General features: G+C 45.9%; 1 protein-coding gene across 4 annotated transcripts in view; it reads left to right on the top strand.

Moving 5' to 3' along the window:
* TANGO2 (transport and golgi organization 2 homolog) overlaps positions 1–21,322 on the top strand; it is a gene marked incomplete at its 5' end in the record, with an annotated part of 99,754 nt that overhangs the window by 70,906 nt on the left and 7,526 nt on the right. For all 4 annotated transcript variants that reach the window (XM_083479072.1, XM_083479074.1, XM_083479075.1 and 1 more), the window contains 3 exons: positions 10,327–10,397; positions 19,355–19,508; positions 21,133–21,237. In XM_083479072.1, coding sequence (XP_083335198.1) covers positions 10,327–10,397; positions 19,355–19,508; positions 21,133–21,237 — 330 coding nt within the window. The remainder of the gene's footprint in view (positions 1–10,326; positions 10,398–19,354; positions 19,509–21,132; positions 21,238–21,322) is intronic.

Genomic DNA, 21,322 nt, shown 5'->3' on the forward strand with positions numbered 1-21,322 from the left:
CTCAAAATCAGCTCCAGAGGGTTCACAGACCCCCCCAGAGAAGATTTTGGGGGTGCAAAGAGGCAGTGGAGGAAACAAACGTGATGCTGTGCAAGTAAAACTCTGCTGGTTCTGCTTTGGTTACAACCCACAGTCCTTAGTACAGCCTTCCAGCAACCTGGTATGCCCCCCACCCCAGACGCATTGGACTGCAGCTTTCATCGTCTTTGGTTGTTGGTCATACTGACGATCATCCCTGACTATTGGGGGGCTGATGGAGTTGCATCCCAATCCATCTGGATGGCCCCAGGTTGTAAAAAGCTGGTGGAGTACCGTATTTTCGCCCTATAGGACGCACTTTTTCCCCTCCAAAAATGAAGGGGAAATGTGTGTGCGTCCTATGGGGCGAATGCAGGCTTTCGCTGAAGCCTGGAGAGCGAGAGCCTTTCCCGCTGTCCCCCGACTTGGTTGGAAGGCTGGCGGGGGGAGAAGCCTGCTCCTCCCCATCGCCAGCCCCGCAAACTCGGGAGACAGCGAGAAGCGCAGCGCGCCTTTCCCGCTGTCCCCCGACTTGGTTAGAAGGCTGATGGAGGGCTTCCCCCTCCTCCAGCCCCACAAGCTCCCAGAGCCATGCCAAAGCTGCACGCATTGCTCTGGGTCCTGTTCTGGGGGCCCCGCGCCTGGGGGAGGGGGAAATAATTTTTTCCCCTTTATTTCCCCCCCCCAAAAAAATCTAGGTGCGTCCTATGGGCCGGTGCGTCCTATAGGGCGAAAAATACGGTATATTAGTCTGCTATTGTAACACAAAGTCAAGAGCGAAGCAAGGACAGCAGTACGTCACTTGTTTGCATTAAGCTAAAAATTAGCATGGCTTAACATTGCATTCAAACCAGACGGCGGTTTAATTCATGTTTAATTTGCTGTGTAAAATTGATTTTTGTGTTTAATAAAGAGAGAAAAGAGAGAAGGCCTGCCCCAGTGTTCTGACTAATAGGGATTGTGATGGTCTAACTTCTGTTGACAGCGAAATGTTGGAGGTTTCTTTTCATTGATGGCCCTTTACTGCACATCCAGCTGTTACTTTGAAACTTGAATGACATTCGGATGAAGATATTTTTGTGCGCTCGATTCAGTTGACAACCATGCTTCGAAACTCTTTATGTGATGACAGAAGGTAGCGCCCACCTAATTGCTGGCAGTGGAGAGAGCTTGGAAGCGCCAGGGGCAGGCTCCCATGGGATGAATCATCTAAGCATCCAGACAGGTTTCCACAGAAGGAAGCTAGTTTTTTTGGGGGGGGCAGTGGTACAGTTGCCAGGTGCTGCCTGTTGAAAGGTGACTTAAGGCAGTGGTTTCCAAATCCTGGAGCTCCTCCACAGTTGAATCAGGTGTCTCTGCAAGATCAGCAAGGCAAGCTTCTCTTCTCAGATGGTGTCCCTTGTTGACAATCTTTTCCTGCGATGCACAGCTGCAAGGCATGGTTGGGCACATTTATTTCATCTAAGGGGGTTGGCTGTCGCCTCCTCTGAACTGAGAAGGCACTCTGGTACATGCTCTGAAATCCTCTGGCACGCGCATTGATTCCTAGGCAAGGGGGAGGGGGGAAAGCCCCTCTAAAGGCAGGAAGACTGAAAACCACGGGGTTATGATATATAGTCCCATTCTCTATCTTCCATTGTTTGCCAGCCTTGCGCTTGTCTGATAACCTCTTTTTGTTGTTGTTCAAAAGACTTTTTAAAAGGCTGTGTATATGAGAAATAAGCGGCTTTTAAAAGCAGGAAAAGTGTTTAAAGTTTATGGGCGAGCGACGGGCTCAAGTGTTACTAGTAGCATTAATCTTATTTTAGGGGGAAGTGGTGGAGAGGATAGAGCAGGCATAGGCAAACTCCAGCCCTCCAGGTGTTTGGGACTACAATTCCCATCATCCCTAGCTAACAGGACCAGTGGTCAGGGATGACGGGAATTGTAGTCCCAAACATTTGGAGGGCCAGAGTTTGCCTATGCCTGGTATAGAGGGTTGTATGCAACAGTAGTTCTACTCAGAGTAGATCCATTGAAAAGAATGGGTAAGGCCCTTTCCCCCTGTGCCACAGGGCCTGGTTGAAAATCCAACTCAAGCTGCTATTTGCCCTGGGGTGGGTATTTTAGTAGGATTGTGGCAGGTGAGTCCAGCCCTTGCTGTCTGTATTGGGGGAGCCCATGCCTGCTATTTGAAACACACAAACCTAAATGTGGCACTGCATTTAATGCAATTTATGCATTACTTTGTTTTCTTTAGGTTATTTGTTTTAGAATATTTATGTCCTGCTTTATAGCAACAGGAGACTCTCAGTAGGTAAAATGCAAGGATACAAAACGATATCATATGACATACGTATATGGAACAACAAATACAAACTTTTGTTAACACAACGAGAAACAATATTAGGCTGAGAAGATCGCACATGGGTGAAGGGAAGTAATGGGAACAGGGGGAGGAAGGTATTGGAAAATTGTTAAAGATATATATGTGATTTAAGAACAATAAGTTAAAAGAAGGATATTAACATGCATGAAAAGCAAAGTCACGTTCTTGTTTGTATTACCGTTTATTTTGGTTGTAAAATCCTCTGCTGTAAAGAGTGTGCAATTTTTAAAAAACAATAAAAATTTAAAATTTCAAAGTGTTGTGCAAAAGGTTCTCAAACCAAGATCAGATCCAGATCTGGGAGAGGAACAGAAATGACATGGTGTCCATGTAGAAACAAGCTTATTAGGGCAGTGTTTCATGCTCCCATCCTTGATTCCAAGGGAGGGAAGATGAGCAACTGGATTTCACAGTGGTCCATGATGGAGGCAAGGCTTCCCTTGCTGGCAGTTGCCAGGCAACAGGTTGCACCGAAGTCTTCTGAGATGAGGGAGTTGGGCTGCCTAGCTGTTTCATGCTCAGCCTGTGATGGGAGCCATGTTAGTTTGGTCCTGAACAAAATAAGGAGGTAAGGAAGGTCGCTATAGCCAGAGAGAGAAGATATATGTTTGCTTTCTTGCAGTACAGACATCAGCCCAGACAAGAGCATGAGTAATTATTGTGCTGAACCTTAGGAACACAGAGGCTTGAACTCTGTAGTGGTTATAACTAATATTAAACGCTGGTAAAATGACAACGAGGCAGCCGGCACCTATGTTGAAAATGCGGAGAATTCAATTAATCTTCGTTGCATTTTTCAGGTGGATTAGAATTTACAGTCTACTCTGTGGTGAAGGCTAAGAGTGAATGAAAATAAAATTAGAACACTAATGTGAAGAATGGGTTGTGCCTCAGAGTTTGCCAGCTTACGATATAAGCGCTGTAAATAACTGAACACAGATATTTTACAGTGTGGATTTTCCTCCATTGTGGGATGGGAGATGAACTCTGTGGGCCAAACTTTCCTGTGATTGCCAAGGGAAGAGAGACAACGAAGAGTTGTATACTCAACAGTGAATGCAATTGGCAAACCAAACAACGCCTTGGATATTTCCACATCAGTTCACAATTATTTTTTTTAGTGTGGTGGTTAGAGTGTTGGACTAGGACCTAGGAGAGCAGGGTTCAAATCCCCACACAGCCATGGAGCTCACTGGGCTGGTCACTAACCTACTTCACAAGCTTGTTGTGGGGATTAAATGATGGGTGATAATAATAATAATAATAATAATAATAATAATAATAATAATAATAATATTTTATTTATATCCCGCCCTCCCCAGCCGAAGCCGGGCTCAGAGAGGCTAACAACAGTACAGTGATACAACATTCTAAAATCATTTCATTATAAGATCAGTTCAAATCAGATTAATGTCAACCATTGGGCTAGAGTTCTGTGAGGATTGCCAGAAGAGGGGGTAAGGCTGTGCCCTGGCCAAAGGCCTGGTGGAACAGCTCTGTCTTGCAGGCCCTGCGGAAGGATGTCAAGTCCCGCAGGGCCCTAGTCTCTTGTGGCAGAGCGTTCCACCAGATCGGAGCCACAGCCGAAAAAGCCCTGGCTCTGGTTGAGGCCAGCCTAACCTCTCTGTGGCCCGGGACCTCCAAGATGTTTTTGTTTGAAGACCGTAAGGTCCTCCGTGGGGCATACCAGGAGAGGCTGTCCTGTAGGTCCAAGGGTCCTAGGCCGTATAGGGCTTTAAAGGTTAAAACCAGCACCTTAAACCTGATCCTGTACTCCACCAGGAGCCAGTGCAGCTGGTATAGCACTGGGTGAATGTGATCCCACAGTGAGGACCCCGTAAGGAGTCTCGCCGCGGCATTCTGCACCCGCTGGAGTTTCTGGGTCAGTCTCAAGGGCAGCCCCAGAACCATGTGCATCACCTAGCGCTCCTTGGAGGAAAGGTGGGAAATAAATAAATAACCTAATGCAAATATTTTTGCATGTAATTTTGCCTAATGTACACATATTTATTTATTTTTTGCAAGGCAATTCCTCCAAATATATTGCATTTTCATTTGCTTTCACTAGCACATTCATTTTTGTGGTGTTTCCCTTAACGCAAGCAATTTTTGTACATTTTTGAGGGGAGGCCGGAGAGAGCCGCACCGTACGATTTGGAGCAGTGTGAATTTTAAAGTGGCAGCTTGTTTTTCAGTTCACATACTGTTTTTGGAAAGCACAAATTGCATGAACTGGATCGGATCTGTCCCTTGTGCCAAGGCAACATTTTACTATTAGCTAAGCTAACAATTGCTTTTCCGGGGGAGCTTTTTAACTAATAGCAATGAGCTGTGTAGCATAAGCCATCTTTTGAAGAATGCCTTGAAAGTAGAAAGGAGGGAGAGCCCAAGAGGTCGAGTAAATCCAGTGCTTCTGTTTCTTTCATTTTCTTTTTTTTTAATCTTGTTTTGATCTCAATCACCCTGTTGTTGATGCCCTACAGAAGGAGAAAGTTGTTGTTGCGGGGTGGGTGCGAGTGTGTTTTTAGAGCTTTGGCTGCTTTAAAAAGGGAGGGCAACGCATCTCAGTTTGTGTTATAGCTGCAAAGTATAGGATAGGTTATAAATAGCTGAGTAAAGAACAATTTCTGCTTATTAGACTTTGTGTACCAGATGCCAATTTATACACCGGCAGCTTAAATTCCCAACGCGTTACATTTAGTTTTAATGAGGTTGTACCCAGCCTGCTTTCGGTTTGCAAGGGCCTGTTGGTCTGTCTCCCCTGTTCTCGGACAAAATGAAATGCTGGGAAATGGTTGCTCATCTGCTGTGCAAACACTCCATACTATCATTATATATTTGTGTACGTGAGTGCATACATGTATGTGTGTGTGTGCTTATCTATATGATTTGCTACAGAATTGTGTGTGTGTGTATTATTTTTTTATCTGCAACGGGAAAGAGCAGGGGGAAGAGAATCCTGCATAAAAGGGGCAAGACAATTCTGAAAGCTTGGATAGAATTAAAATCTTGACTACAGATGTACTTCATTTGTCGCTGGAGAACTGCTTCTCCACCACCACCATTGTAAATAATAAGTGAATCGCTTGAGTGAAATACTGCCTGATATGATCTCATCCTGACGTCCAGCCTAATAATCCCAGAGCAGTTTGAGGAATTGCCTTTCTGTGCTGGCAGGAAGGGCTGAAGGATGTAGAGAGTGAGCCATCTAATGGTAGCTCTGCAATTCTTCCTTTGCTACTTCATAAAAGAAAAAGAAAGAGGAAGGTGTGTAGAGGGGGGAGATCCTTAAAACTGTTGCCTTGTCCAATTTCCTCCCCAGTCCACTTGAGTTTGACATGCTACTAGCAGCACCTGCTAGCTTATTTCTAAAACTCCGTATCGAGAAAGAAAGCTAAATCCCATAAATGCCTTCCCTGCTTGGAAGCCAGTTCATCTCTTAGCAGCAAGGGCGTGGCTGCTCCCACACCAACTCTGCTAACAGCTGAAGGAAGCGAATCACGCAGACCTTGAGGTAGAGATAGATGCATCTTGTCAACTTTGTTTCTCATTTTCCCAACCTTATGTTCAGTTGGCCCCATCAGCGGCGTAGCGTGGGTTGTCAGCACCCGGGGCAAGGCTAGTAATTTGCACCCCCTAACCCGGGGCAAGGCAAGTAATTTGCGCCCCCTAGCCCCTAACCTGCCGCCGCTGCCAGCTTCTTGCTGCTGCCTGGGCTGGTCTGATGTGGTTCTCTCCCGCGCTCAGCGCTGCGCTGGGCGGCCGCTGCACTGTCCCTCCCCCAGATAGTCCCTCGCTCTCTCTCTGCACCGCACGCCTGGCACCCACCCCCTCCACAGTGGGCGGTGACCCAGCGGCTCGGATCGGATTCGCACAGCCACCACAGCAGTGAGAGAGAGTGAGTGAGCCAGGTTTGTTTAGCTCATGCCTGCTGTATATCCACATATCCACCTTTTGGCATTAGTGGCCTTATGCCAAGTCTACTTTTGGGAGAAAAGTTATTTAGGCCAGCTGCTTTGTAATCTGGTTTAGTCAATTTCACAGTCCCATTTTCTTGGATAAAACTTGGGAGAAATTTAGGAATATTGAACCCTTCCTTCCTCATTAAAGGTAAAGGGTAAAGGGACCCCTGACCATTAGGTCCAGTCGTGACCGACTCTGGGGTTGCGGCGCTCATCTCGCTTTATTGGCTGAGGGAGCCGACGTACAGCTTCTGGGTCATGTGGCCAGTATGACTAAGCCGCTTCTGGCGAACCAGAGCAGTGCACAGAAACGCTGTTTACCTTCCTGCCGGTGGGGTACCTATTTATCTACTTGCACTTTGACGTGTTTTCAAACTGCTAGGTTGGCAGGAGCAGGGACCGAGCATCAGGAGCTCACCCCATCGTGGGGATTCGAACCGGCGACCTTCTGATCGGCAAGCCCTAGGCTCTGAAGTTTAACCCACAGCGCCACCCGCGTCCCTTCTCCCTCATTACAAGCATCCATATGATCATTCTGGCTCTGGCTCTTGGTCTCCCTGCCTTCCTCTGTCTCAGTCCCAGTTGGTCCATCTCACTCTGTTTTGTCTGCACCAGCCTGCCTCAAGCCTGGTGCCCTCCAGATGTTTTCAACTGCAACTCCCATGTGCACCAGGCAACATGGTCATGCTGACAGCAATTGATGGCAGTTATAGCTCAAAGCATATGAAAGGCACCAGGTGAGGAAGAGTGGTCTAATCTGACAAAAAGTGGGTCTCCAGGTCCCAAGAATTTTTCCCAGCCCTACCTGGGAAATAAATAAAACTTAATGGATTTTGGCATGCAAAGCATGAACTCTCCTACTAAACTGCATCCCATTTCTGTCCTTAACCTATATTGCAATTTCCCCATAGCGTTCATGCTGTGGATTGACAGTTTAAAATCCAACATTCTCCTATTCTTTTCCTCTCTAACTCTTTTTCTTTTGCAAGAGCAGAACTCTTGTTGTTTCCCTTTTAACTAGGGATGTGCCTGCGTGATTCAGGATGTGGCCCTGGCTTGGGGCTTCTCTACTGTCCCCTGCTCATAACATACAGCAGTGAAACACAAGATGGGGCCATGCCATGCGTTCACCTGCCCCTCCTGGTAGGGAAAGGGTGGAACAAGCAGTGTGTCAATGCTATTTTGGGTTGCTGGCCTGCATGTTGTGTAACATTTCTCATTGGGGTCCCAGCCCGCATGGCCAGTGGTCAGTAAATTGTTATCTGGCGAAATCTAGAGGGGTGTAGAGTCCATGTCTTCCCCACCATATTTGAGCTCGATAAATATTGGAGAGCAATTTGATTTCTCAACACTGGGCTTTTTGTGTTAGAAAACGGATAGCCTGTTTGCTCTGATATCCAAGTACTGCACACTTAGAGTTGTATACAGCATTAGTCATTTTCGGAGTGGTTGCACTGAAAGGAAAGGAAATTACTATCTTAGATCCTTTAATTACAGTCTGAGTAAATGCCATGACCCCTGGATCCAGGAGTGATTTGGACACAAAGTTGAAGGCTGCAGGGGAACTGGATGGGGAGCTAGTCTGGGTCAGGTATCAGAGCTGACTGCAGAAGACAGGGAGGCTGTTGGGCTTGAGACGGTTGGACAAGAATTCCCAGAAGAACCTCCCAGGCCATCAAGGCCTATTGGGACCCGGGACCCTCATAGACAACTTCCCTTGAAGAACCAAATGTCTCTCACTGCACATCACCGGCCCAGCAGTGCTAGAAGTCCACCAGTAGGGGAGGCTATGGAACAAAGGAGACTTGTCCATCTTCAGTCCAGAGGGTTGCTTCTTTAAGGCTCTGAAGTTATTTGGACTCAAGGGCGTGGAGCCTAGAGGAGGCTGTCTCCAGACCCAAGAGGCCCAGGCTGCTCCCAGTCTTCGTCAGAGCAAGTTGCTCACTTGCACCCATCAGTGGTCCAGTAGCCATGCCTCCAATCTTGCCCCTTTCCAGGCAGGTTCTGCATCAGACCAGAACACGACGGCAGAACTTAAGTTGGACAAAACCCAAACTGAACTAAGCTTTTGTTCATTGGGGACTGACACATTGTGTGTTTTGTGCTGTAAACTTGTACATATGCACAATTGTTGGATGGTGTGCTATTGCCATGAAGATTGAATTTTGCCTTCAACACGTAGGTGTATGCTGAACTGTGCTGTACTCTGGGGGCTTCATTACATTCCATGCTTTGATTCATATTTTCAGCATCTGTGAAAAATTTTTAAAACGTAATTGGCTTTGTGTACCACTTTCCCAGTAGAATAAAAGCAGCAATGGTGTGGATGGGAAATAACTAAGATGAAGTGGGATGCGGGAGAGCTGTTTTGTGATGGCTAGATGTGAACTCACTCTTGAAATGTCCTGTGGCTTGTTGCTGAAACAAACGTGTATGAAGAAGTAAATAAAGAGAGGGAAAAACCAATCTGAAATTGCTGTTGACTCATCAGGGCAGACACGAGTGGGATCAGCATAAGTCCTGACTGCTGCAGTTCGGATGCATATCTGAACTCGCCAGGTGCTCATCCGAGACAGGGTGGCGTTGTTCAGAATTGAATCAAATGTGGGAAAGCTCAATTGCATTTCCCTTTGTTCAAAGCGTGCGTGCGCGCGCGCACACACACACACACACACAGACTTGGATCCAGAAAAGCACAAGTAGAGTTTGCAGGCACATAGCAGGACTTCCTTGCACCCTTGGTTCTGCAGCCCTTATGCCTCTGGGGGAAAGAATCAGCAGAAATTGGCACACTCCCCACGCATGAGCAGTGGCTCTCTGAATATCGTCCCTAGATAACAAGCTTTTGGTTTGTTTTGGAACAACTCAAGGGGTTGTATCCAGTGTTGCAACAATTAAAAGCAACTTACCGTATTTTTCGCTCTATAGGACGCACTTTTCCCCCTCCAAAAATGAAGGGGAAATGTTTGTGCATCCTATGGAGCAAATGCAGGCTCCTTGGCTTCAGCAAAAGCAACGTGAAGCCTCCAAAGTTCAGAGGGAGCGCTCCCTCTGCGCTCCGGAGGCTACACGTTGCTTTCGCTGAAGCCTGGAGAGCGAGACGGGTCGTGCGCACTGACCCCTCTCGCTCTCCAGGCTTCAGGGATAGCCACCTGAAGCCTTTGGAGCGCAGCGGTACCTTGTGCTGAGCTCCAAAGGCTTCGGGGTTAGCTGCGCAAAGTCTCCGCAGGGCAGCGGGGTGTCTTCACCCCGCTGCCCTGGAGAGGCTTGAAAGGCTGTCCCCGAAGCCAGAACAGTGAGGCAGAGCGCTGCGCAGCGTCTCGCTGTTCTAGCTTGGGGATGCCAGGGCTTTATGGGGAAACCCCGGGCTTCCCCCTTCAGCCCCGACACTGATTTGATTCAAAATATTTTTTACTTGTTTTCCTCCTCTAAAAACTAGGTGCGTCCTTTGCTCAGGTGCGTTCTATAGAGCGAAAAATACGGTACTAGGTTGCTTGTTCTGCTGGTGAAGTGTTTTGCACCAGTGGGTTGTTGTTGTTGTGCAAGGGAATGCATAAGCAGCATGCTGGTAACTTTGTTGCACAATAGAACGCACAATGGGTTGTTCAATGGGTTTCTGCTAGTGCAACTGTTGCATTGCATTCCTCTGTTATGCAGCATGAAAACTGTTGGATACAGATCTTTATTTCCTTTTCCCTTTAGTAGCTCCTATTAACCTTGTAAAAAAATTTCCTTTCTTTTCTTCTTTTGTAGTTTGTGGGGGGATGTTCCTTTTTCTTTTCCCCTTTAAACAGCCTTTTAAATAGTGACTTGATGATTATTATTTTAAATAAGTAATTGACTGATCCATGAACTGAGGGTGGGTGGGGGGGATGTCTCACTGTGGGGAGGGTTGCACAGAATTTAAACTTAATCAAAGATATGAGTTGCCATTTTGCAAGGAAAACTCTTCTCTCCGCCCTTATTTTTATCTTTTAGCACCACCAAAGGAGATGTAATTTGGTATTACGGAAACAAAGGCGGCCCAGAACCTGTCTTCTTAAATCCCGGTGGGTTATATCAAAAACTGTTGGAATGTTGGTTTATGTTATAGCAGTGGGGTGCGTTTGTGTGTGTGTTGTGTGTGTGCTTGCACAGTCTTTGTCCTGAAAAGCGGAATCCCATGAAAGAGAGCTACTGGGTCTTTGTAAGAGGAGTCTCATTCAATGGTACATTTCTGTTTAGAGGTGCATTGGCTACATGTGGAGTAAACTGGCTTTATAAATATCTCAACTCATCTCAAAATACCGATGAGTAGGGCACTTAACTAAAACATGGAAGGTTGTAGCCTGAGGGCTTGTTCTAATAATTACTTTGCCTACAGCGGCTTGCAGGGGAATTCAGGAGTCAGGCAGTGCTGAGGCATACTGCTGATGTAGTATATCATTTGGGTGGATCTTCTTTCAACATAACTTAGAACTAGATACTTTTAGTGCTGGAAGGGACCTTGGACGTCTGTCTAGTCAAGGGATGGGGAATCTCCAGTCCATGGGCCAGTCTTGGCTCAGGACAGGGCGGGGAGACCTGTTTGGCCTGCAAAAACCCACGCCCACCTGTCAATCAGCAACATCACTGGGGCAGGTTCGGCACTGGCAATGCTGCAGGGAGCAGGATTGAACCTTCCTCCCATCAGCTGATGAGCTGGGGAGTTTAGTCCTGCTGGGTGCTGATTCGCCTGTGCGTTCCCTGCAGGGAACATGCTGGTGAAGCAGAACCCTCATTGCCATGCGTCGACCTCCCATGGCTCAGTAGGTTGGAACATGGTGCCAATAATGCCAAGGTTGCAAGCTTGATTCCCATATGGGACAGCTGCATATTCTTGCATTGCCAGGGGTTGGACTAAATGATCCTCGTGGTCCCTTCCAACTCTACAATTCCATGATCCATGACTTGGGGCTTTATGTCAGGTTGAATGGTGGGATTGACTCTTGTCAGCATGTCAAGACCAGCCTGCAGGGTGGAAACTGATAAAGATCTGGCCCAGAAGGTTCCCTGCCCCTGATCTCATCCATACCCCACCCCATTCAATGCAGAATCTACAGTGCAATATGCAGAGTCCAGCATCTCTGACAAGTCCCCAGAGAAAAGTGAACCAACCACCGTTTAAGATAGTGATGGCCAAACTTGGCCCTCCAGCTGTTTTGGGTCTACAGTTCCCATCATCCCTGACCACTGGTCCTGCTAGCTAGGGATGATGGGACTTGTGGTCCCAAAACAGCTGGAGGGCCAAGTTTGGCATCACTGGTTTAAGACCATCTGTCAAGCATCTCTCACTATTAGGAAATTTCTCCTCCTGCCCAGCCAGAATCTGCTTCCTTGCCATTTCCACCCCTTGGTTCTAGACCTGCCCTCTGGAGCAACAGAGATGAAGTCTGCTCCATCTTCTAAACAACAAACCTATAAGCTCGTTCCGCATGTTCATATCCCACCATCCCTCACTTGCATTGCACAAAGCTGTTTTTTAAAAAAATAAAAATACATGCTACTTAACTAAACGTAATACATAAAATGTTAAAATGGATTAAAGCCAAACTTGAATGGAAAATGTCTGCTGGAATTGGGGAGCCTCCAGTAGGTGCAGAAGTTCAACAGGGATGGGGCTGTTTGACCTCATCAGGAAGAGAGTTCCACAAATTTGGGCTCACAATACTGAATGCACAGCTCCTGCTGGATACAAACTGTTCACCCGTGCCATGAAGGACCTCTTATGAGAGAATCTCCCCAAGACCTCAGTGATCAGGCAGGGATATAAAAGTATAAGCAGAGCATTAGAAAGTTTGTAGGCAAATAAAATGGGGACACTGGCCACACCTGCATGCAGTGCAAAGCCCAAAAAAATCCTGGCATAATAAGCCAGGACATGCATGAGTTGTATGCAGGGGCACGCAGCTGATTTGCAGCCACATTGCTCAGCAGTTAACCATAGTTAACTGCGTGCAAATCCAAAAAACTATGATTAATGGCTTCGGAACAAGCCAGAGTGTGAAGCCAGCTTCAAAGCATAGCTTTGTATCCTGGTTTCTTTTGAAGCTTGACATTTACTCTTTCATTACATTTATACACCATTTGAGAATAAAACAATAATCACAGGGAGGGAGGGACAGACGGGCTGCAAAGGAGCATGGCATCTCTGTACCTGGCATCACAAAGGAACCTGGCATCACTCCTAAGGTAAAGGTAAAGTGACCCCTGACCGTTAGGTCCAGTCATAGCCGACTCTGAGGTTGCGGCACTCATCTCGTTTTACTAGCCGAGGGAGCCAGTGTACAGCTTCTGGGTCATGTGGCCAGCATGACTAAGCCGCTTCTGGCGAACCAGAGCACCACACAGAAACACTGTTTACCTTCCCGCCGGAGTGGTACCTATTTATCTACTTGCACTTTGACGTGTTTTCAAACTGCTAGGTTGGCAGGAGCAGGGACCGAGCATCAGGAGCTCACCCCATCGCGGGGTTTCGAACTGCTGACCTTCTGATTGGCAAGCCCTAGGCTCTGTGGTTTAGACCACAGTGCCACCTGTGTCCCTGGCATCACTCATATCCTGGCTTATTAAGGTAGTAATTTTGACTTAGAACTACATTCATGGCCACTGTAGGACTTTCTTGGTAGTGGAAGAGCCACCTTAATTTTGGAGCTGTTGTCCCTTTTGTCTTCCACTCTTGTACAGTGGTTTCAACCCTACCCCTCCTAGCCAGGCTGTTGCATGAGTTTTCAGAATGGAAGCAACCTAGTTGTTGACTTGAAAGGCTGCGCATAGCTCAGTGGCAGAGCACGTGCTTTTCATGTGGAAGGTCCCAGGTTCAGTCTCTGCATCAGCCTGAGACCTCAGCGAGGGTCCCCAGCTGTGTGAGAAGGAGGCGCAGTGGTCTGTCTCAGTACAAGGCGACTATGTAAGTCCACAAGTTAAAAATAAATCCAGGGAGAGCAAGGGGATTCAAGCCCTGTCTCTTCTCTTTAATTAAAAGGGGGGTGTTGAGAATTCTCAGCACATCTGACTTTGTTTTTGCATGCCTTAATGCCACATTAAGAGATCAATGATCACTTATTCACACCGTGCCACAAAGCTATAATGCAAGAATTGGGCACTGCCGCTGACATCCCTGATCTTTCTGCATCAACGACGAGTTCATTCTCTGCTAAATGTGGCCTCCACGGGGAGAGTAGCTGATGTTGGAGGGTTGCGGGATAGATCATTATATTACACAGCTAGTGCTTATTCTTCTGGATTATGGCCAGTAAATGTAGGGCAGTTCTAGAGAGAGAGAGAGAGATCTCTGCTGTCAACCAGTGTTGCTGCGCACCGTTAAGGACCCTATTTGAGAGATGTGCCGTATGCGTGTAAAAGGGGATAAAGTGCCTTTCATTAAGCCATATATGCAGCTCTTTCGGCGTGCCAATGCCTTGCAATCTTTCGTCTGAAGAAGGTGAGATCCAGTCCGCTGTCATCATTGTGTAAGAACATAGGAAGCTGCCTTAAACCAAGTCGCACTGACAGGTCTGCTAGTTCTGTATTACACTGAGTAGCAGGGGCTTTCCATGGTTTCAGACAGGGAGTCTTCCCAAGCCCTACCGGAGGACTCCAGAGATTGAACCTGAGACATTCTGCAATCCACAATCTACCACTGAGATGCAGCTTTCGCCTGCATGCTATCCCTGGGGAATATCCCTGGCAGTATCCTGCATCCTATCCCTGGGGAGAAGCCAGAAAGTTAGGGAACTTGGGAGTTGTGTCCTACCAAGTTATACTCAAAGTAGGCCCTTTGAAATTAGTGAACCTAAATTAACCATGTCCATCAATTCCAGCGGAGCATGAGACTCTTCATCTCAGCGTTGTGGGTTCAAGCCCCATGTTGGGCAAAAGATTCCAGCTTTGCAGGGGGCTGGACTATCGTGGTCCCAACTCTACAATTCTATGGTTCTATGGGTCTACTATGAGTAGGACTGGCTTTGGATGCAAGCTTTTTTCTTTAAGTTACGAGCAGAAATTGTATGAAAGGCTTTTTTTCTCCCCCATCTCTTATTCTTCTTTACAGAGCAACAGACATTTGAACCCTGTTTAATGTACATCTCCCCATAGATAAAAGGATGCTTAAATCGCCTTTTAGCTAATTGAATGGTGGTAATAAGGGTCTGCGGATGAGTCTTTAGGCTAATAATGACTGAAGAGGATTCATTAATGAAGAGAGCTCACGTGGGACTGATCCAGTTGAAATCTGCAGGAAAAGAAAATCTGTGATGAGTTATTTAGTCAATTATTGAGACTAATCATAGAATCATAGAGTTGGAAGAGACCACAAGGGCCATCGAGTCCAACCCCCTGCCAAGCAGGAAACAATCAGTTGGGTGTTTTGCAAGTTTCATTAGAGTGTTCTTTAGGCATGGTTTAACTAATTTACAGAGTGACCCTTGGCACGCTGTTGCCCTCCCTTTCAGCAAGACCCTCTTGTAATGGGCTTTCATTTTGCCAGTGGAGAGGTAGTTGCGATATTAATTCCCCATCCCCCAAAACTGCCCAGGTGTGGTTAATATCTAGAAATACACAGAGCCATATCAGCAGTGGAGGCTGATCCATTAAGGCAGTGGTGGCCAAACTTGGCCCTCCAGCTGTTTTGGGACTACAGTTCCCATCATTCCTGGCCACAGGTCCTGTTAGCTAGGGATGATGGGAGTTGTAGACCAAAAACAGCTGGAGGGCCAAGTTTGGCCACCACTGTATTAAGGCGAATGGGGCGAATGGGGCAGTGCCCCAGCCAGCCCCCACCTGCCTGCCGTCTCACTTACTACCAGCTGCCTGTCGGCTTCCTCCTCCTCACTCTCTGTTTTGTCCTTGTAGAGGTCAGCAGGGGAGAGGATGGGGACAAAATCAGAGGTAATTGGATCCACCTGTCATTGGCTCAAGTTCCACCTGTCCTTGGGTTTGGCTCCACCTGCCATTGTCTTTTCTGCGGTGGCTCCCTTGTTGTGGAATGCTCTCCCCAGAGAGGTCCATCTGGGACCTTCATTATACACCTTTAAGCACCAGGAGAAAACATTCCTCTTTAACATCTTTAACATGACATCTAATGCCCTTTTAAAATGTGTTGTGGACGGGGCAATTATCAGGTTGTCTTTGTTTTTATTATGTACTTTGTGTTTTTTATATTGTAACTGCCCTTAGATCTACAGGTATAGGCCGGTATGCAAATTTAAATAACAACAACAACAACAACAATAATAAATATAATAGGTATCCCTACCTTCTGTCTGACCAGTACCCAATGGGCACCATTCACCATTACATAGCAGTGTAAAAAAATATATCTATGGTAGAGGCTGAGATGGTCCTTCATCTTTCAGGTCAAAGTCCATTTTCTTGTTTGCATTTTATTTAATACATGGCTCTCCAACCCCACTGTATTTATATCAATTCAGGGCATGGCATGTCACAGCAGCCTTTATGAAAACAACCAATAAAACACAGCTCAGGAATACTGTGCCTGGCAAGGCAGCTACAAATGTGCCCATAAAATAGGAATATTGTGCCCTGGTAAAAGCCTGCAGGTCTGTTGGTCTAGCAAGCACGCTCTGTATTGGTGCACACCTTGTTTGACCAAGTGTTTCAAACATACAGAGCTTTTAGAAATGGTGACGATTTTTGTTATACAGTGCTAAGTATCTAGAATATGCACTCGAGTCGTCCTATCCCCCCCAGCTCCAATTTATTTTACTGTCGAGGGATAGGGTGGATCTCCCTCTTTTCCTTGTGGGCTCATAGTGTCTTAAAAGGACCCTTCCAAATGCTAAAATAAAATAAGTAATTACATTGTTGGGTTGGAGGTAGGGAAAGGCCAAATGAAATAAACATGAGATTTTCCAGATATAGAATCTATTTTAAAACCACCTGCCCTATGCCATATATAGACAGCCCTGAGAGCTATCAGGTGGGTATATATGCTAATATTTATATATTAAACATTTAATTTATATGTTAATTTTCCCCCTCCCCTTTAATGCCAATGGTTGTAAGGCAGGGAAATGCAAATTTAAAAGAAAACAAATCTAGGTAATCACACAATTCTGGGTTGAGATTAACCTGGTTTTGATTTGCATTCTGTTGCAAACACTGACTTGGTCAGAGTTCAAATTCTATTGTTTAAGTCATAACACAGGATAAAAAGAACACCACATTGCAAAGTTCAAGTAAGCTGCTTGCATTGCTATGGCACGTGATGCACTGAGCTTGCAGGTTTGGATCTGGTCAGTCTCCCTAGATGGGAGACCACCTTTGAACCAATTTGTAGGTTTTTTTAATAAATTTTTATTCACTTTTCACAAATTTTTAAACAAATACGAATAACACAAACAAACACAAAAACAAATAACAAGTATAATTTCAGATCCTTATTTTCTTGTAACTTCTTTCTCCGACTTCCCCATACCTCCCCTTTCTGCATTCTATTTTCAAATTTTTTCCCAGCAAATCCTTACTCTTAATTTTGTTTAATTTACATCCTCTATTTTTCTTTAAACTTAACCCTTACAGCTGTAAACCCCTTAGTTTTTAAAACCAGCGTCATTCTAAGATTCAATAATTTTGCAATATTTCTTAAGATAGTTTTTGAATTTCTTCCAATCTTCTCCTGCCGCCTCTTTTCCCTGGTCTCGGATTCTGCCAGTCATTTCTGCCAATCCCATATAGTCTATCACCTTCATCTGCCACACCTTTGGACCAATTTGAGTGCCACTATGTTTAAAAAAAAAAAAGGTGGGACAGAGGTGCAATGAAACAAATTATGATTTAGAACAATCTGAACAAAGTGGAGCAAAATGTTCCTACTCACTAGTTTAAAGCATAACATTAGGATTGGATGACAACTGGCTGTCACCAGCTTATGCTTGATCTTAAAGGTAAAGGGACCCCTGACCATTAGGTCCAGTCGTGACCGACTCTGGGGTTGCGGCGCTCATCTCGCTTTATAGGCCGAGAGAGCCAGCGTACAGCTTCCGGGTCATGTGGCCAGCATGACTAAGCCGCTTCTGGCGAACCAGAGCAGCACACGGAAATGCCGTTTACCTTCCCGCCGGAGCGGTACCTATTTATCTACTTGCACTTTTTGGTGTGCTTTTGAACTGCTAGGTTGGCAGGAGCAGGGACCGAGCAACGGGAGCTCACACCGTCGCGGGGATTCAAACCGCCGACCTTCTGATCGGCAAGTCCTAGGCTCTGAGGTTTAACCCACAGCGCCACCCGCGTCCCGGTTTGATCTTACAAACCATAATAGCAAATATAGCTACTCTGTAGGTGCTGGACCTCTCTTGATTTCTATAAAAGGAAGCAAATCTAAACAAAGGGTTGTATCCAACTAAGATCTATCTACTCAGAATAGGCCCACTGAACCTAAGGGGGCTGTGTTAGCCTTGCCTATTAACTTCATTGGGTCTGCTCTTGAGTTGAACTAACATTGGATACCACCCAAAATTGGGGAATTCCTTGAAGAACTTCCACAAGCATCCAGCTCCTGAATCATCATATTAGGGGCAGTACAAGCAACTCCCCATATACACAGGGGTTATGTTCCCAAGCTGTATATTGGGATACACCATTGAAAAAGCCTCTAAACTCCTCCTAAACCTCTGGAAACCCTTTAAAAAAAACCAAAAAACAACTAGACCACCACAGTTGCTCTCTCCAAACCTCCTTTCTCAAACTCCGGCTCTCCAAAGGCCTCAAAGGTTGGCGCAAGACTCCTGGGATTGCACTTGCAAAGTCTCATGGGGTTGCTTGATGTTGTGTTTGTGCCATTTTGGCTGTTTTCATGCTCTTTTAGGGCCGTTTTGGCGCCTTTCCGTGTCACTTCCTGGCGGATGGCACGGTCATGCATGCCTTGAACGTGCATAAATGGGGAGCTGTCTGTATAACAGAAAGTACAATGCTCTCGGTCCTTCCATGATGGCCTTATATATGCAGACACACAGTGGTACCTTGGTTCTCAAACTTAATCCATTCCGGAAGTCAGTTCCAAAACCAAAGTGTTCCAAAACCAAGACGCCCTTTCCCATAGAAAGTAATGCAAAATGAATCAATCTGTTCCAAACTTTTAAAAACAACCCCTAAAACAGCAATTTAACATGAATTTTACTATCTAACCAGACCACTGATGCATAAAATGAAAGCAATAATCAATGTACTGTACTATAAAATAAATAAGACAGTACTGCAGATGATAAAAATTATTATTTTCTTACCTGCACTGATGATAGTCATTGTTTGGATGGGATTTTTTTATCCATTTCCACAGTCACACAAACAATCAATCAATCAATCAGTAGCTGAACTGGGTTCCACACAGTCACAAAAACAAATTAACTGAAAAAGCCTCAAAAACAAAAATGCAAAATAAATAGGAAAAACAAAAGCGCCGAACTTAATCCGTTCCAGAAGTCCGTTTGACTTCCAAAATGTTTGAAAACCAAGGCGCCCCTTCTGATTGGTGCAGGCGCCCCAGAAATGATAGCGGACAACCAAATAGGATGTTTGGCTTCTGGAAAACGTTTGAAAACCGGAACACTTACTTCCGGGTTTTCGGCATTTGGGAACCAAGGCATTTGAATACCAAGGCGTTTGAGAACCAAGGTACCACTGTACTGCGGGCCTTCTTTCGTGTGTAGAGCATGTCACCAAAAGCAGCAATTTTGAACAGTCCGCTCACATAATAACTGTGAATGAGAGTTGGGGGTGGTTTGCTATGGTGTGTCAGCTCTTGATTTCATTGTCAAATGGAACATGCCAAGTCAGACCTTTGGTTCACCAACCCAGTGACTGGCAGCAGCTCCTCAGGATTTCAGACAAGGGACATTCACAGCCCTACCAGGAGATGCCCGGGACCTGAGACCACCTGCACTTAGCTCGGATGCTGTACTGCTTGAGCTATGACTGCAGATAAAGAGTTCAGCTTTCATAAGCTTTTATCACCTTTCCTCCCATGCAGGGGTATATGGCTTGAGCAATTCTTTGCTGGATACACCATGGAAGAAGCTTCAGTATGGAAAGCAGCTTTTCACGGATGTCATCAGGCACAGCCAGGACCTTGTGAAGGAAGATCTGGTGCAAGAGCTCATTAAAGTGATGAATAACCAAGACCCGTAAGTCAGTGCCTTGGCTGTAACGTACAGCCATTACCTAGGGATCGGCAACTCTAAGCCTTTGCTTTGCCTGTAAATAAGAATGCTTGTGGGAAAATGATCGGTTTTTCGTCTTGTGCTTTTTAATGCTTTCAGTCTTAAGTGTATTGAACTAAATTCCTTCTTATGTACACGGTTGCTTGCATTAGCGGAGAGAAAAATAGGAAGCTTCCTGATAATGGTGCCAGGCAATTGTTCCATCTGGCTCATTATCTTCCACACCAGGGATGGGTGGTTTTTGTGTGTGTGAAAGCATATTTACTTATTTATTTGCAATATTTATTTGCAATATTTCCAGCCGGCTTTTCATTACAGAAAAGACTTCCAAAGTAGGCTGCAGTCACAATGCGTTTATTTATTTAATTTATTATCTACTTCCCATGAGGCATCCCAAAGCAATATATAGTATAGCAAAAACATATACAAAACAATTACATGTATAAAAACAGTTGAAACCATTATATATGTATATATAGAGAGAGATAAACAGTTTAAAGTAACAGCAGCACATGCATAAAATCAGTTTGGCTTCAATATACCGTATTTTTCGCCCTATAGGACTCACTTTTTCCCCTCCAAAAATGAAGGGGAAATGTGTGTGCGTCCTATGGGGCGAATGCAGGCTTTCGCTGAAGCCTGGAGAGCGAGAGGGGTCGGTGCGCACTGACCCCTCTCACTCTTCAGGCTTCGTGCACCTCTCCGCAAGCCGCAGGAGCCCTGCGCTGGGCTCCCGCAGCTTGCGGAGAGTTGCCTGCATGCCGAAGGCTGAGCTCAGCGCACCCAGACTTCGCACAGCTCTCTGCAAGGCGCGGGAGCCCAGCACTGGGCTCCCACGGCTTGCGGAGAGTTACCTGTTCTGGGGGCTGGGGGGGGAATAATTTTTTTCCCTTGATTCCCCCCCCCAAAAAAAAACTAGGTGCGCCTTATGGGGTGGCGCGTCCTATAGGGCGAAAAATACGGTAGATACCAGCGGGGATAAAGGTTTGTTGGAAGAGGGTTGTCTTTAGCAAAAGCAGGGGAAAAAATGGGAAAAGTGCCTCTTTGATATGTAATGAGTGGGAGTCCTAAAGCATCAGTGTTGCTAGCACACTAAAGGCCTGATTCTGTCCATCATGCAGAATTGGCCTCCTGACGGGATGCCCTCTCCTGCAGAACGAAGTGATTGGTAGGGTATGTAAGAGGGGAAGAAGAGGTAGCTTCTTAGGTAGCTGTTAAAACCTCATATATTAAGAACCAACAAATCTTATATAGGAGAACCATCAAAATAAAACAGAAGTCAAGCAATAAAGTCAGTAAGCACCCAAGTAAAACCCGGTGGACATCTCCTGTAATTTGCCCTTGACCGGCCTTTGTCCACTTGGTGCTCATCACCCCTGACCATTGGCCATGATGGCTTGCAGCGGATGGAAGTTGCAGTCCATTAACATCTGGAGAACACCAAGCCCAGGGAGGCTGTCCTTGCTGGTATTTTGACAGCTTATCACGTTACTGTGTGCTCTCGAGGTTTCGATATCTATGGTGGGAAACGTGTGCTGGAAGGAGCAGAAGTTGTGCCACCTCCATTTGGTTTGCTTTCTGTCTCCAGTCAGCTGCCAGATCCCGCAATTGAGGATCAAGGAAAGGACTACATCCTCCCCATCTTGAACAAGTATGCAGCTGTATGCGTCCGCTGCCCTGATTATGGAACCAGGTAAGGGAGAACCCTTGCGCAAGAAAATGTGGTCGTCCGTTACATTTGGTTTAAATGATTTCGTGGTTCCCTCTAGAAGTAATTG

This window comes from Podarcis liolepis (assembly GCF_965112155.1).
Source record: "Podarcis liolepis genome assembly, chromosome: 15".
NCBI classification, from domain to species: domain Eukaryota; kingdom Metazoa; phylum Chordata; class Lepidosauria; order Squamata; family Lacertidae; genus Podarcis; species Podarcis liolepis.